The sequence below is a fragment of the Rosa chinensis genome, chromosome 4 (genome assembly GCF_002994745.2).
Source record: "Rosa chinensis cultivar Old Blush chromosome 4, RchiOBHm-V2, whole genome shotgun sequence".
NCBI lineage: Eukaryota > Viridiplantae > Streptophyta > Magnoliopsida > Rosales > Rosaceae > Rosa > Rosa chinensis.
The window spans coordinates 66314102-66326802 of record NC_037091.1 but is presented as its reverse complement, the minus strand read 5'-3'; the positions used below and the strand labels follow the sequence as shown (position 1 = coordinate 66326802).

The window sequence follows — 12701 nt, the reverse complement described above, 5'->3', positions numbered from 1 at the left end:
GAATGCTCTGCTGATGGACCGCTCCGGCGAGGGCCACGCCGTGATCAGGTGGCGGAGGAGGAGAACAAGGCCAAGGAGGCCAGGGATGTGAAGCTGATAATGGCGCAGATACAGTTCCTGCAGAAGAATGTGGAGGATGCGTTGAGTAGCTACAATGAGTTGGTCAAGGAGGATCCCAAAGACTTCCGGCCTTATTTTTGTAGAGAAATGATTTACAACTTGCTTGAGAGGAATGAAGAGGCCAAGGAGCAGTTTGAGAAGTACCGGCGGCTTTTGCCGAACAAGTTTGAGGTTCGGGAGCGATAAGAATTGAGCCAAAAAGAGCGTAGTGCATTCTCTGTTAAAGTTTTGTTACTTGTTTGTTTTCGATTGAGACTTCACTGAAAGTTCATAACAAGAGCCAGGCATTTTTGTTCATTGAATAGTTTCTTATAGCAGTTCAATCTTTTCTTCTGATTAGTAATAACATGATGATATGAAATGTAGAAACCATAGATAATATGTACAAACAATAGATATTATGTTTGAGTTACATCAGATATAAACAAGTTTCCCAGATGAAATTTCCAAAGTAAAGAAATTGCAGGGCATATGACAGCTATTTCCGGCCCCCTCTCTTCTTGTTTTTCTTGTTCTTGCCCTTTGTCTTGTTCTTCGCCTTGCTTCCAGCTTCTTTACTGCCAGATGGGGTGGAAGTACCATCATCTTTTTGACATGTCGGATTTGACTCGGTGGATGCGTTGTTTTCCTCGCCTTTTGTGTGGCTGTCCTCGGCGTCATGCTGCTCCGAGATTGGGCCGGGACACTGCTGATCTGACGCATTGGATATGCAATTACCCTCATCCTTACTGTGACTGTCTTCAGCTTCACACTGCTTACGAGCTGCAACCGCAGTCTCTTTTACCAAGCTGGATTCTGAAGGCGCAAGTTTAGAACTCTTACCTTCTTCAGAATCAGTTGCAGAGATTGCAGGACTGCAAGAACTTCTACCTTTTTCAACAGATGCAACTTGATGTTGTGCAACTTGAATGACAGGCGGCTTTGGAAACCATTTTCTCAATATGTCATTCTTGCATTGATTGGTAGTCATGTCGACAAAGATGGCATCTGAACTGTAAAACCCTGAACAATTAACCCCGAAACTCGCAATCACCAATGTATTATCAATCTTCTTGAGAGCTCCAGCAAGCACATTAACATTTAAACTGAGAGAATTGGGTTTCCTCCTCCTCCTAAGTGCATCATAAAACTCCCACGGTAGGAGTTCAGTGATAAAGTTCCTCCCCAGCAAATCATGGATTATATCCAAACACAAGCGGAAGTTCAAATTAATCAAACACAAGACAGTAACCAACCGCAACATGAGTGACTGATAATACTTCCTCCAATTTCTGTCAGACTTCTCAATCCATTCAATCATATCCTTCTTCTTGAAAATACAATCGCTAACCACATTAATCACAAATGGAAGAATGGTTCCCAGAGAAGGACTCCCACCAGTCACTATGGAACGTAAGCTGGTATCTTCATCCTGGTATATCAGCCATTCAATAAAGCAAGAACTTGTAGTGATGACAAAACCTTGATAGCAACTTGCTGAAAACAGAAGGCGCTCCACAAGATACAAGAAGCAACCAGGTGATATGTAGTTGGAAACCTTCCTCCAGTTGACACTATAAGTTTCAACCAAAGCCTCATGTAACCGCAACATGACAGACACCTCTATTGGTTCCTGACGGGTATGTCCAGGTCCAACGCTCGTACAGAGATCCTCAATGAAGGCCTTCCATGGTGTATTTTCAAGCTTTTTGACAAGCTGAACAGAGAGCCCATTATTCAGCAGCTTACCTGACCCGAGAATGATCATTGCGATCCTTCCAATCTGCCCATAAGACAGCTTGTTCTTTGAGCTGGTATATTCAACTATAACTTGATTCAGCACATTCTTTGAAGCATCAGTTCTTCTAAGAGAAATCATATTCTGTCGCAACGAATTCCTCCAATCTAAAGGAAAGATGTAAGCAACATACTCCCCGGCCGAAAATGTTACCAGCTTCTGTAGTTTCAAGTAATCTTGATCCCTTGGCTTCAGATATTTGGAATCCAAAAGATTTCTTGCAACATCATAGATAAGGGTTGGCTTCAGATATTTGGAATCCAAAAGATTTCTTGCAACATCATAGATAAGGGTAAGAGCCCTGCACTGGAAGAATGTCGAGTCAGAATTCTTTAGTGGGAACTTGAAAAGTGCTTCAAGCTTTTCCAAAACTTTGATGCCAACAGAGAGCAGTTCTGAACTCCAATAATACTGAGCTGCTGGAATGAGCTGATGAACATCAATGGAGACCGACTTCCCATAACTTTTCAAATGCCTTTTGTCCAGACCACTAATCCAATCAGCATCAGGGACCAGTAAGACATATATTGGATTCAGATTATGATACAACCTCCAAACTCCTAAACAAGTAAAACAGAGTTCTACATAACCATTGTACTCTGGACTTTCCACACAATCTACAGATTCAATAATGTGAAGGATCTTCTCCTTCCAGAAATTCCAGTAGTAGACAAGCGAATCAACGGACACCTGATTTCTAGATATTTTATCTTTTGAATGCTTTACAAGATCTCCAATTAATTCTTTCTCCCATAAATACTTATCAGTTCTTGGAGAGAGATGGGCATCCAAAATTTTTCGAGCTGATAACACTTCACCTCTAATACTCTCAAGTCTTTCAGAAGCTTCCATTTGATGTTTCAAAACAGCCAAGTTATCCTGCCCATTCAATAAAATCTCCGACTCAGTGCAAACCAGCTCATAAAGGTTACCTTTCACATTCTTGGCAAATGACTTGGCCTTTGTCAGAAGCTCCTCCTGTTGTGGAAACGTTTTCATGGGCCAGCCCATGCTACCAGATGACCAAAGAGACTTGGAAATTACATAAAACAGAATATGCAGTGAGGCCTCTTTGAACTTACCTGCCTTTCCAAGGTAATCAGATTCAAGTAGGATTTCACCTTTAAGCTGGGCGATGTTTGCGGCTTCCAGATAATTTCCAAATTCTTCCTCCAATGACAAAAGCTCATCAAGGCTCCCTAAACTCTTCAAAAAGTCCCGCATCAATATTATAGAATTGAAAGCTTTCACAAATTTCATCATTATTCTGTTATCTTTCAACTTATGATAGTGAAGTGCGCAGCTCTCTAAAAATTCCTGCTCCATTTTATATATTCCTTCTCCTCTACTAGCCTTAGCACAGTCCTCAACAGCATGCTGTTTCCAATAATTAATATACTGCAAACCCATTTCAAATAGTTTCCCATTTGCACAAACAGTGAGACACTCCGCGAAAAAATTTCCCTTGGCATAGACATCTGCAGCATCCTCAAAGCATCCCGCTAGTGAAAAAGATTCTGCAGCTCTTTGAAGTTCCGAGTCTCCACATTTTTCCAAATATAGCCTAGCTGCACCATAAAAATTTACAAAGTGAGAAACTAAATTTTATATTGCATCTCATAACCAAAGTTACACAAATCGTGCAACCAATAGGAAGATTCAAGTGCAACAGACCATAAAAGCAATAGAATTATTTGAATACTAAGGATAGAAAACTGAAAGCATATTAAAGAACACTGGTGTTTGATGAGACATACCTGCTCTTTCATACTCCCCCAAATCAGAAAAACATCTTGCAGCAGAATCTGCCTTGCCAATAGCATCGAATATTTCAGCAGCTTCTCTAAGGATCGATTTAGCCTCTTCGGGATTTGATGTTCGCATACGGTCAGCAATAGCTTTGAGGCCGGAAGCTTTAGACCTCCTTTCCCAGTAAGTGTCACCAGCTCTTTCAAAGCACATTGTGGCCATTTCATAGTTATGTTCATGATATAGCTGCAAGGGCAAACAGAACAGAAAAATATTATTCGAAATAGTGGTGTCAACAACAGATATAGCTATCTTTTATATGAAAGATGAAGCAAACCTTAATGCCTCGTGATTTCCACTCCTCTGGACTGCTTGCCACTTGCATTGCCTGGGCAAGTGAATCATCTAACTGCCTTTGTTGCACAAGACATTTTTTCTTCCAATAGTCAAACATAGGTTTCGAGAGGTCTTCCACATTTTCACAAATCCACAATCTCTGTCTTGTTCGAGTAACAGCCACATATAATTGCTTCAGTTCAGAGCACAATATGTTGTGTTTTGATTCACTGAAACTTGGAAAGCACTTAGGTAATGTGGAGTCAAGTAAATCTTGTTCCTTCATGTAATCATATATGACCCTCCACTGATTTTTCAAAGGTGATGTGCCGAAAAAGTTGTATAAGAGGACATCCTATAAAGATGATAGACAAATGTTAGGACTGGATATTTCAACATCAAACAAAATCTGCAGCATAACAATCATTTTTTGGTAAAACCAGAATATAAATGTACAAGAGTACATCTTAGAGAGAGGGATATACATAAATGTTAGAATGAATCCAAAAATAGACTTCAAACATAGTCAAGATTGAATGGACTGGATAATTCATAATTGATCATTTTCTGATGTGTAGTTAGAATCCATCTGGAAAATGTGGCAACAGAGAAAATCAATATACAAATATATATCAATCCATGACTTGACTTGAATCAATCACAGTAACTTTCTCAGCAATTAAAGTGAATAAGTGAATACAGATTGTAATTACCTGGAACTCAAGGCCCTTACACTCCACTATGGTTAGGACAAGAGCATGCTTCCCTACAAATTTGGATATTTCTCTTCGAGCATTACCATCTCGCACCAAAATCACCTGCTCTGCACCAAAGCCAACTATATTTCCACTGTTTCCAAAAATTTTCATGATTGCATTTTCGTTTTCCCCAGATTCAAGCAAAACTGGAGCTTCCCCATAAATCAGACTGGTTTCAGGTTTTAAAACATCAACAGAAAAGGGGAAAAACCGATACAGTAGTTCAACAATGCTTTGTGATAACTTCAATATACCAGCATGAGTACGGAAGTTTTGAGTCAACTGAAGTAATTCAGAGACGAGGCCTTTTTCTTTTCTTTCATCGTTGCTATTGCTTCTTGACTCAAATACAAACTTCTTGTAGAACAGATGTCGTATATCCTGAAACCTAAAGTCAATACCCCTTGCTATTGTTTGGGCTGTATCACCAGAAAAGACAAATCCCTCTTCAACATTGTTGCACATGTGTTTAAACAAAGCAATTTGACTCATTGTGAGATCTTGAACCTCATCAATATAAACAAATTCCATCTGATCACCCTCATATTTTTCATGCTTGAGTCGACGGTGAAGATCAATTACAAAATCAGCCAGATCGAATTCACCATTTTCCATCTTCAACTTTTCATAAGCCTGAAAAACATCGTATATTGCTTCTCTCTTTTGCTTGCTCAAATTAGAACCCCGGCCCTCGCACAGTTGAACATAATCCTCCCGGCTGAGTTTACCATCACATGCATCTATAGCTCCTAAGCCACCTTTTATATAAGAAATAATCTCTATAAAGATTCTTGAAACGTCAAGCTTCTTTGTTATCTGAGTATTAAAACGGGGCCAATACACAGAGCTAAACCTCTCATAATTAACTTCTTTCGTCCTTATCAAGCTCTGAAATGCGACTGATCTCGAACTCCTAAAATGACCAACAGTAGCTGTCACATCAAGGAATCTTTCAAGGTATGAGTTACTCAATGTCCCATCGAGCATCATCAAAAACTTATGGAATGTAATAACAAGTGGGTAAGAACTCGTAGGAATATCATGAAATGAATCTGGGATATCCTTGAATTGGGTTTCCTCCTCATCAAAATCAGCCATATCAATTAAACCTCTTTCAGTTGAGTCAGTTGAGTTACCTCCGCCGCATGCAAAACTGTGGACATCAAAATTAGAAAATTAAACTTGCGCCTCTAGTACTTCAATGTATACAGAAGATTTAAATATCATTTGTTCAGACTAAGAAAGAGACTTCGTCATGAGCAAGAGAGATTAGTATCCTCGGTTACCATGTAGCAAGTCCTGAACTAGAATTTCAAAAATTCTACTATGGTGCATAAGAACTAGAATTTCCAGAAAACACAGTTCAGACTTTAAACTCACATGAAGTAAAGTAGGTTGTTTAATTTACATGAAAAGTCATTATATCTGAGAGAAGGATAATTATTTTAAAAGAAAAAACAACAATTAAAAACTATATATAGTTTACTGTAACACCATAACCTGTTTGCAGCTAATTATAAAACGAGAAACATTTTTATTGCATGTTCTTTACGAGAGTGGACAATGTAGTCTAATGATTCATATCATAACCCTAAATTCATATCAAAGTTAAAAGAGACAGAAAATGGTTTTTATGAATGGTCCACTCACCTTTTCAAGTGTGAAACATGTCGCTTGATGGCAAAACATAGCTTAGGACTCACTGTCACAAAAAGCTGGCGCAGAACTTTCCCTTCAGTAGCTGCAGAACTCTGCTCAACCTTGCTAGTATTTTGACTACTATAGCATCCTTGTACCGCAAATTGGTGCCATTGTTCTTTTTGAAACAATTTCATGGTTAAAACTGTGGTTTTCCCAGTTCCTGACCGTCCCACTATAAAGGAACTTCTACGATAAAGGATAATCTCCATCTCTTCGTCTGTAACTTCAAATGGAAGATCCAGTTCTCTACCCTCACGGTCTGACAGTAAGTGGTTTACTACCCCAGATGATAAGGAATAAAATTTCATCAGCAACAAACTCTCGCTAACCTGTGAATTCTCAACATAGCTTCTACAATCAGAAGTGTCACCAACTAAATCACTCTGAGCTTCACTGATGCTAAGATCCTTAAACCGAGAAAATTCCAAAGACGTTGACCAGCTTTTTGGAACCTCTAGATCACTGGATACAAATGACAAACAAAGAAAACCAACAACTAGTTAGAACTATAGAAAGATGGACTCATTATTATTAAATTTAAAGGCATGTTAACAAAAACTAGATGGTTAAACAACATACCCATCGAGACACTTGTCCTTGCAAAGATTAATAAAGTTATCAGTATATCTGTTGAAAATACTATCCAGGCGGTTTATCAACTTTGGGATATCCTCTAGAGGCAATAAGTCCCAGATCTTTAATACTTGAACGTACTGCAGGTTCTTTGCAATGTCATTAGTGCAAACAATGTATAGACCTTCAACCTTAAATTTCTTCAAGATCATGCAAGAGCTACCAGAAATTGTCTCAACATTTTGCTTCTTAGGTCTCCAACCACTGGAAAGCTTCAGTAGAAGATTTAGCACTGACTTCTTCAAGCGGACTGATGTCAATTTCTTGAATGACTTCAGAAAGTTATCACTGAAAAGTACCTGAAGATAATGTACAAACCAAATAATCCCATTAAAGCAAAAATATTGAAAAGTTCATTAGTATAAGTTCTTCAGAAAAAAAAAAAAAAAAAAAAAGATATGTATATATACATGTATATTGAAACAGATGCCAAGATCTTTACCTTCCATCTAGCACTTCTAAAAAGTACGCTGTCGGCATTGAGCAAATCATCAAATTGGTCAAACTCTTTCTTTACCTCTAATATGGCCTTGGCTAAATCCTTGTCTTCATCGGCATTAAAGAAGCATTGACGACCTTTGGCATCAAGGACCAAGGCCTTCCAAACAGATTCACTATCGGAAAGAGTTCTTTCATTGCCCAAAATCCACAAACAGTGCCTGAAGTCATCAGAGGTTCAGTAGACATTTCCACCAAACTTATAAACAAGAAGGCAAAAGCACAAAAGTTGAAGTAAAACAATACCTAGCCCTTGTAATAGAGACATTAACTCTTTGCAATTTTGAAATGAATTCAAGTGATTGCTGGCTGTTGGATCGTACAGTGGACATTATAATTATATCCTCTTCCCCACCTTGGAACCCATCAACTGTTTTTACCTTCACTACAAAGCCATCAAGCCTATCATACTTCTCACCCATTCTGTCCTTAATTGCGACTACTTGAGCGGCATAGGGAGATACTATACCAATACTGAGTCTCTGTTTTGATTTGACCCATTCTGTATACAAAGAGAAAGACAAAAGAGTATCAAAATAACAAAATACGAGCACAACAGCACAAGACTTTGGCATGTTTGGTGGTTTAAATATGTAACCCTAAGGACATACTTCTTGGGTCAAAACTAAAGCAATGGAGACTTACATGAGAAGTGCTGAATCAAATTGCAAACAGATTTAAACAAAAATGAATCAGCCATACAATGCCAGTTATGTGGTAGCAGAAAGAAGAAACAATACATTTGTTGCAGTTCCAGTCAGTATTCCTTAGTGAATACGGTAATGTAAATTTTAAACTAAAAGCATAAATTTGGAAATCCCAATGATTAAAATATGGAGATGAGAACATGAAGAAGAATCTCTTGCTAGACATACCTTTGTACAGATTCCGCAGTATTTTTGAAACAATAGCAACCTCCACCATATTTTTCCGACTATGTCCATCCTCATCTTTCTCCTCTCTTCCACCAATCACATTTATAAAAGAATATGGACCAAACATTGCTCCTGGAAGATAGTGCTTCTCATAGCTTCTTCGTTTTACATTTGGAGCATCCAGGATCAAGTTAAAATAGAAATTTGAATTTGGGAATAAACTTATTGATGGATGCATTCTGTATTGCATATTTAAAAGATGTTTTGAATGACCCATTAAGCTCAACCTCTCAAATAAGCTTCTTGCAAAACCAGCTTCATCAGAAACCTATAGAAGATACGAAAGCAGATTTTGCAATAAGAAAGAAGTACAATATCAAATTATGAGAAGAGAAGGAAAGAATATGTGTCTATGTAGCATCAACGTACTTTGCTTTTTACCGTAGCTGATAACTGACGTTCATCACCAACAAGAACAGCACGCTTCACACCTCGAAGTTGCAGAGGTATCGTGGACTCACACTCTTTTAGCTGTGCAGCCTCGTCAATAACAACAATGCTTAGTGGTTCCATTGCCACTCTATGCAGCTTATACGAACTAGATGCAGTGCAAAATATTAGAGATGCTCTTTGAAAACAGAACTCCCGAATAGATTCCTCATTCGTAATATTTGGAAGTTTTAGTTGACTAAGAGAATCCCGTAGAGTGCGTAAAGCCGAAATGCAATCCCTTCTCATCATACAAAGATCAAAGGAGTTTCCTACAAATGACTCAGACACATCTTCAACATCTGAATGAGAAAAGAGTTCTTCCAACACTTCAGAAACAACATTACCTTGAGACAGAAGTAACTCAAAGGAATCAACTAACCGGATAAGCGAAACCAAGTCTTGGAAATTGTCTACCGAAATATAATTTTTCCCTATATGAGTACAGAACACAGAAATACAATATCTTATCGGCGTTGCAGTATATGCAAATCTATGTCTCAAAAATTGAACAAATGTTTTGCACTTCCCCTTTTTAACTTGAACACCACTTCTGGATTCTTTATCTTTCGTTTCACTAACATTCTTTTGTTCGGTCTCTTTTGTGAACTCATTTTCCAAGGAAATATGGTAATCCGAAACACAATCCTCAAGTAAACCGATCATGGAAGCAAAGCAATGCCTCCAACCAGTCCTTGGCCCCAAACAATCTACAAGTCTTTTGACACGGCAATCCATATAAATTTCTTCAATGTCTGAACCAATTTTGAGTCGCTCCTTATTCCCAAATAAAAGAATCTCTCCTAAAGAACAATACAAATCATTTGGCTCTGCTTTACTCACCATCTTCACAAGACGAGAAGCAATTTCAGTTATTGCAACATTTGTTGGAGCACAAATAAGAGTCCTACAATTCATCTGTAGCAGGGTTGAAAGCAGAGTAACTGTGGTTTTTGTTTTTCCAGTACCAGGAGGACCCCAGATAAGTTCCACGGCAGACTTTTCACCAGAATGCAGCATTTCAAGGCAGGCCAACACTGCCCCAGTTTGGGATTCATTCAATCCAGATGATAAACTCTCAACTATACTCTGATTCCAGATGTCATTGTTCCTTTCAGAGCAGAAATCTTTCTGAACCTATAACCAAGCACAGCATATTCAGTCAGTTCCAACAATAAATGTCAGCTTTTAATCCAACTACAAAAGTTCTACCAATTTAAAATCAAAAGGTATGATTAGATGGGAGAGATACATGGCTAAAGAAAGTCAAAACATGTGATTGCATCAGTCCCTAAATCCTAACAGGAAGACATTGTGTCAGAATTTTTAGGGAATTATTTTAATAATTATGAAAACCTACTGATTCATGACAGGATACCATATCAGGGAAAGTAAATGTGGCTCTATCAACTAAACAAAACCTACATTATTCAGTAGGGTTTAAATTCACAAAGAAAACTAAACAAAACCTTCATTACCATAGAATCAGTGCATAGAACTTCGTTGATAATCTTCAGATTTCTGAACATGTGCAACGCTTTCCAAATTCTTCCTTCAGGGATTAAATTCACCAAGAAAACTATAAAAAGTGATGTCCTGCTATTTTCGACTTCAAACTCTTTTGATGCCTTGATTTTAAAATAAAGAGAGGTACTGTCATCTTCATTATCACTTTCTGAGACATTAGTGGCCGATGCAAAAGCCCATGACCTCCCTTCTCTTTGTAAGTCAGAAACAGTTTCAGGTTTAGCATCAGATAAAACAAAAAGATCACCCGGCAAAGTTTTATATGGCTCCTTGCCACTATCACTGAACCTGTTTCGCCAGTAATCAACCTTGACATCATATAGCTTTGTTCCATATGGCTTGGCTTCTACAAAACCAACTACTTCAGCAAACGGTGCTCGATTAAGAGTTTCCATACTTGAATGCACTTCTGCTCGGGTTTCTTCCAGTAAAGGATATATATAAGACCCAAAGTAATGCTGAGCCGATTGAAATGATTCAGGAATCTTTTTCACCTAGAAAAGTAAAGGCTCAGAGTGAGTACTCCTTTTCATACAACACATAATGATATCATAAAAGTTAGAGTAGGATACTTTAACAAGAATACTACAATGTGATTGAAAATCAAGTCAAGCTGATGATTGTTATCAATGGAGGTCTCAGAATTATACTTCTAAGAACTTAGTAATAGGTATCTAATAATGGAATTCAGGACTAGTAATCAAAAATTCTTTTGTAAAAGCTTCAATTCTTTCAACTAATCCTGGTTTAGCCTGAATTCCTGAAGTAAATAGAAAACATTTGCTATATATGTGCAAACCAATATATGCCCATTTTCTGTTTGGGCCATCCTGTTCCTGGGTAACGCTTTTCTTTTAAGAGCAGAATTACGTTAAAAAGTGAAGAAAATTTTTTAAAAAAAAAAAAAATGTGCTACACTATAAAGCAACCTGCTCTCATCGGCATCAAGATTCAAGACGAAATCCGGTATCATATTATTAACTTTTCCTTTTGTGGGTCTTCCCCACTAATACATTACCAAAAGGAAAGCTGCAATACCAAACTCAACAACATTTGAAGAAACAAAGAATCCAGAATGATGACAATAGAACATAATAATCACATAAAGCAACAACCTTTCTTAACAAAAACAAGATGAGATTTATACTAATAAAAGTGGAAGCGAATACCTTGTCTTTGTAAAGATCCTCATTGAAAATGTTCTCCAGGGACCAAGAAAACACAGTATCAGTGAAAGGGTCAGGCTTGATCTTTTTCTTGCCGGAAACCTCCATGATCTCCACCAAAGACTCTTGCTTTTCTTCTCTGCCTTCTTCAACACAAAGCCTATGATTATGAACCGTTTCACAGAAAACCCACTTAGAATTTGCAAAAGATGAGAGCTTTGCACAAAGAAAAGAGACAAGTCTAGGAATCTATAATAGGATGATCACTGCATGCAATGCTATAGTACAAGTGATTCCAAAACCAAAATGCTTTTGGATTAGAGCTTTGATCAAAGCACAAGTGATTCCAAAAACATCTTTAAAACAAAGAAGAGAGTGAATAGTGACAATAAAGGCCTGTACTTTCTACTTAGAGGCGAAGTTCTTCTCGTCAATTGGCTGGTCCGTACTCTCAACTCTCTCCTCTTGACCATTGACCTCAAAAGGTCTTCTTTCTTGGTTTAAAAAAAACGCATAGTTCACTCGGACAAGTCTTCTCTTTCATTTTTCTCCAAGAAAAGTATTGGGAACCGGGATAGGTTTTCAGGAAAGTATCACTATTCATAGTAGGAAAAAGCAACCTGCTACTTTTGTATCTAAAAGACGGAACAAGATCTTATCGGAAAAAAAAAGACCTCCCCAAGACCAAAGCTTACTCACTAAGTATGAACACATTAAATTTGCTTGACCATATAAACTGGTCATCATGTTCTAAATACAGAGAGTAAAAGGTGATACCTGAATCAACAATGGTGGACTTCACACTTGCTTCTAGTTTTGCTTTTGGTTTGGTTTTACTTATTCATTAAAGTCTTATTGTTAACACACCTTGTTACTTGTGTTTATACTTGGCGAGATAATGTGGAGAAATTGGAAAGGGTCTGATGAGTTTCCCGAAAGATACATACGGGAATTTCAAAGGCTGGGAAATTGGTTGGTCTTCTGATGCTACTAGGAAATTGAAAGGAAATTCTATGAATTTAATTTATTGCCAAGTGTATAGCATTTGTACCCTGCTTTAATTACATTGTTG

At 37.8% G+C, this 12701-nt stretch overlaps 2 protein-coding genes across 4 annotated transcripts in view; one reads left to right on the top strand and one right to left on the bottom strand.

Moving 5' to 3' along the window:
* Window positions 1-354, top strand: part of LOC112197144 (protein SLOW GREEN 1, chloroplastic) — a 33509-nt gene extending 33155 nt beyond the window's left edge. Inside the window, exon 2 of the mRNA XM_040518095.1 lies at window positions 49-354. Within this exon, the coding sequence (XP_040374029.1) occupies window positions 49-306 (258 nt within the window). The 3' untranslated portion in view covers window positions 307-354. The remainder of the gene's footprint in view (window positions 1-48) is intronic.
* LOC112197141 lies at window positions 65-12491 on the bottom strand. 3 transcript variants are annotated; one of them, XM_040518092.1, is made up of 14 exons: window positions 12032-12143; window positions 11633-11789; window positions 10415-10957; window positions 9284-10073; window positions 8877-9208; window positions 8448-8775; window positions 7819-8074; window positions 7517-7733; window positions 7021-7373; window positions 6391-6903; window positions 4696-5893; window positions 3984-4337; window positions 3655-3892; window positions 65-3465 (listed from the first exon to the last, which is right to left on the bottom strand). In XM_040518092.1, the coding sequence occupies exons 1-14, from the start codon at window positions 12100-12102 to the stop codon at window positions 599-601; spliced, it is 8217 nt and encodes a 2738-aa protein (XP_040374026.1). In that variant the 5' UTR covers window positions 12103-12143; the 3' UTR covers window positions 65-598. The 3 variants fall into 3 exon arrangements, with proteins under 3 accessions (XP_040374026.1, XP_024193486.1, XP_024193485.1); XM_024337718.2 differs by lacking the exon at window positions 12032-12143 and adding an exon at window positions 12407-12491 and having other exon boundaries at window positions 8877-10073; XM_024337717.2 differs by having other exon boundaries at window positions 8877-10073.
* Window positions 12492-12701: the final 210 nt, after the last annotated feature.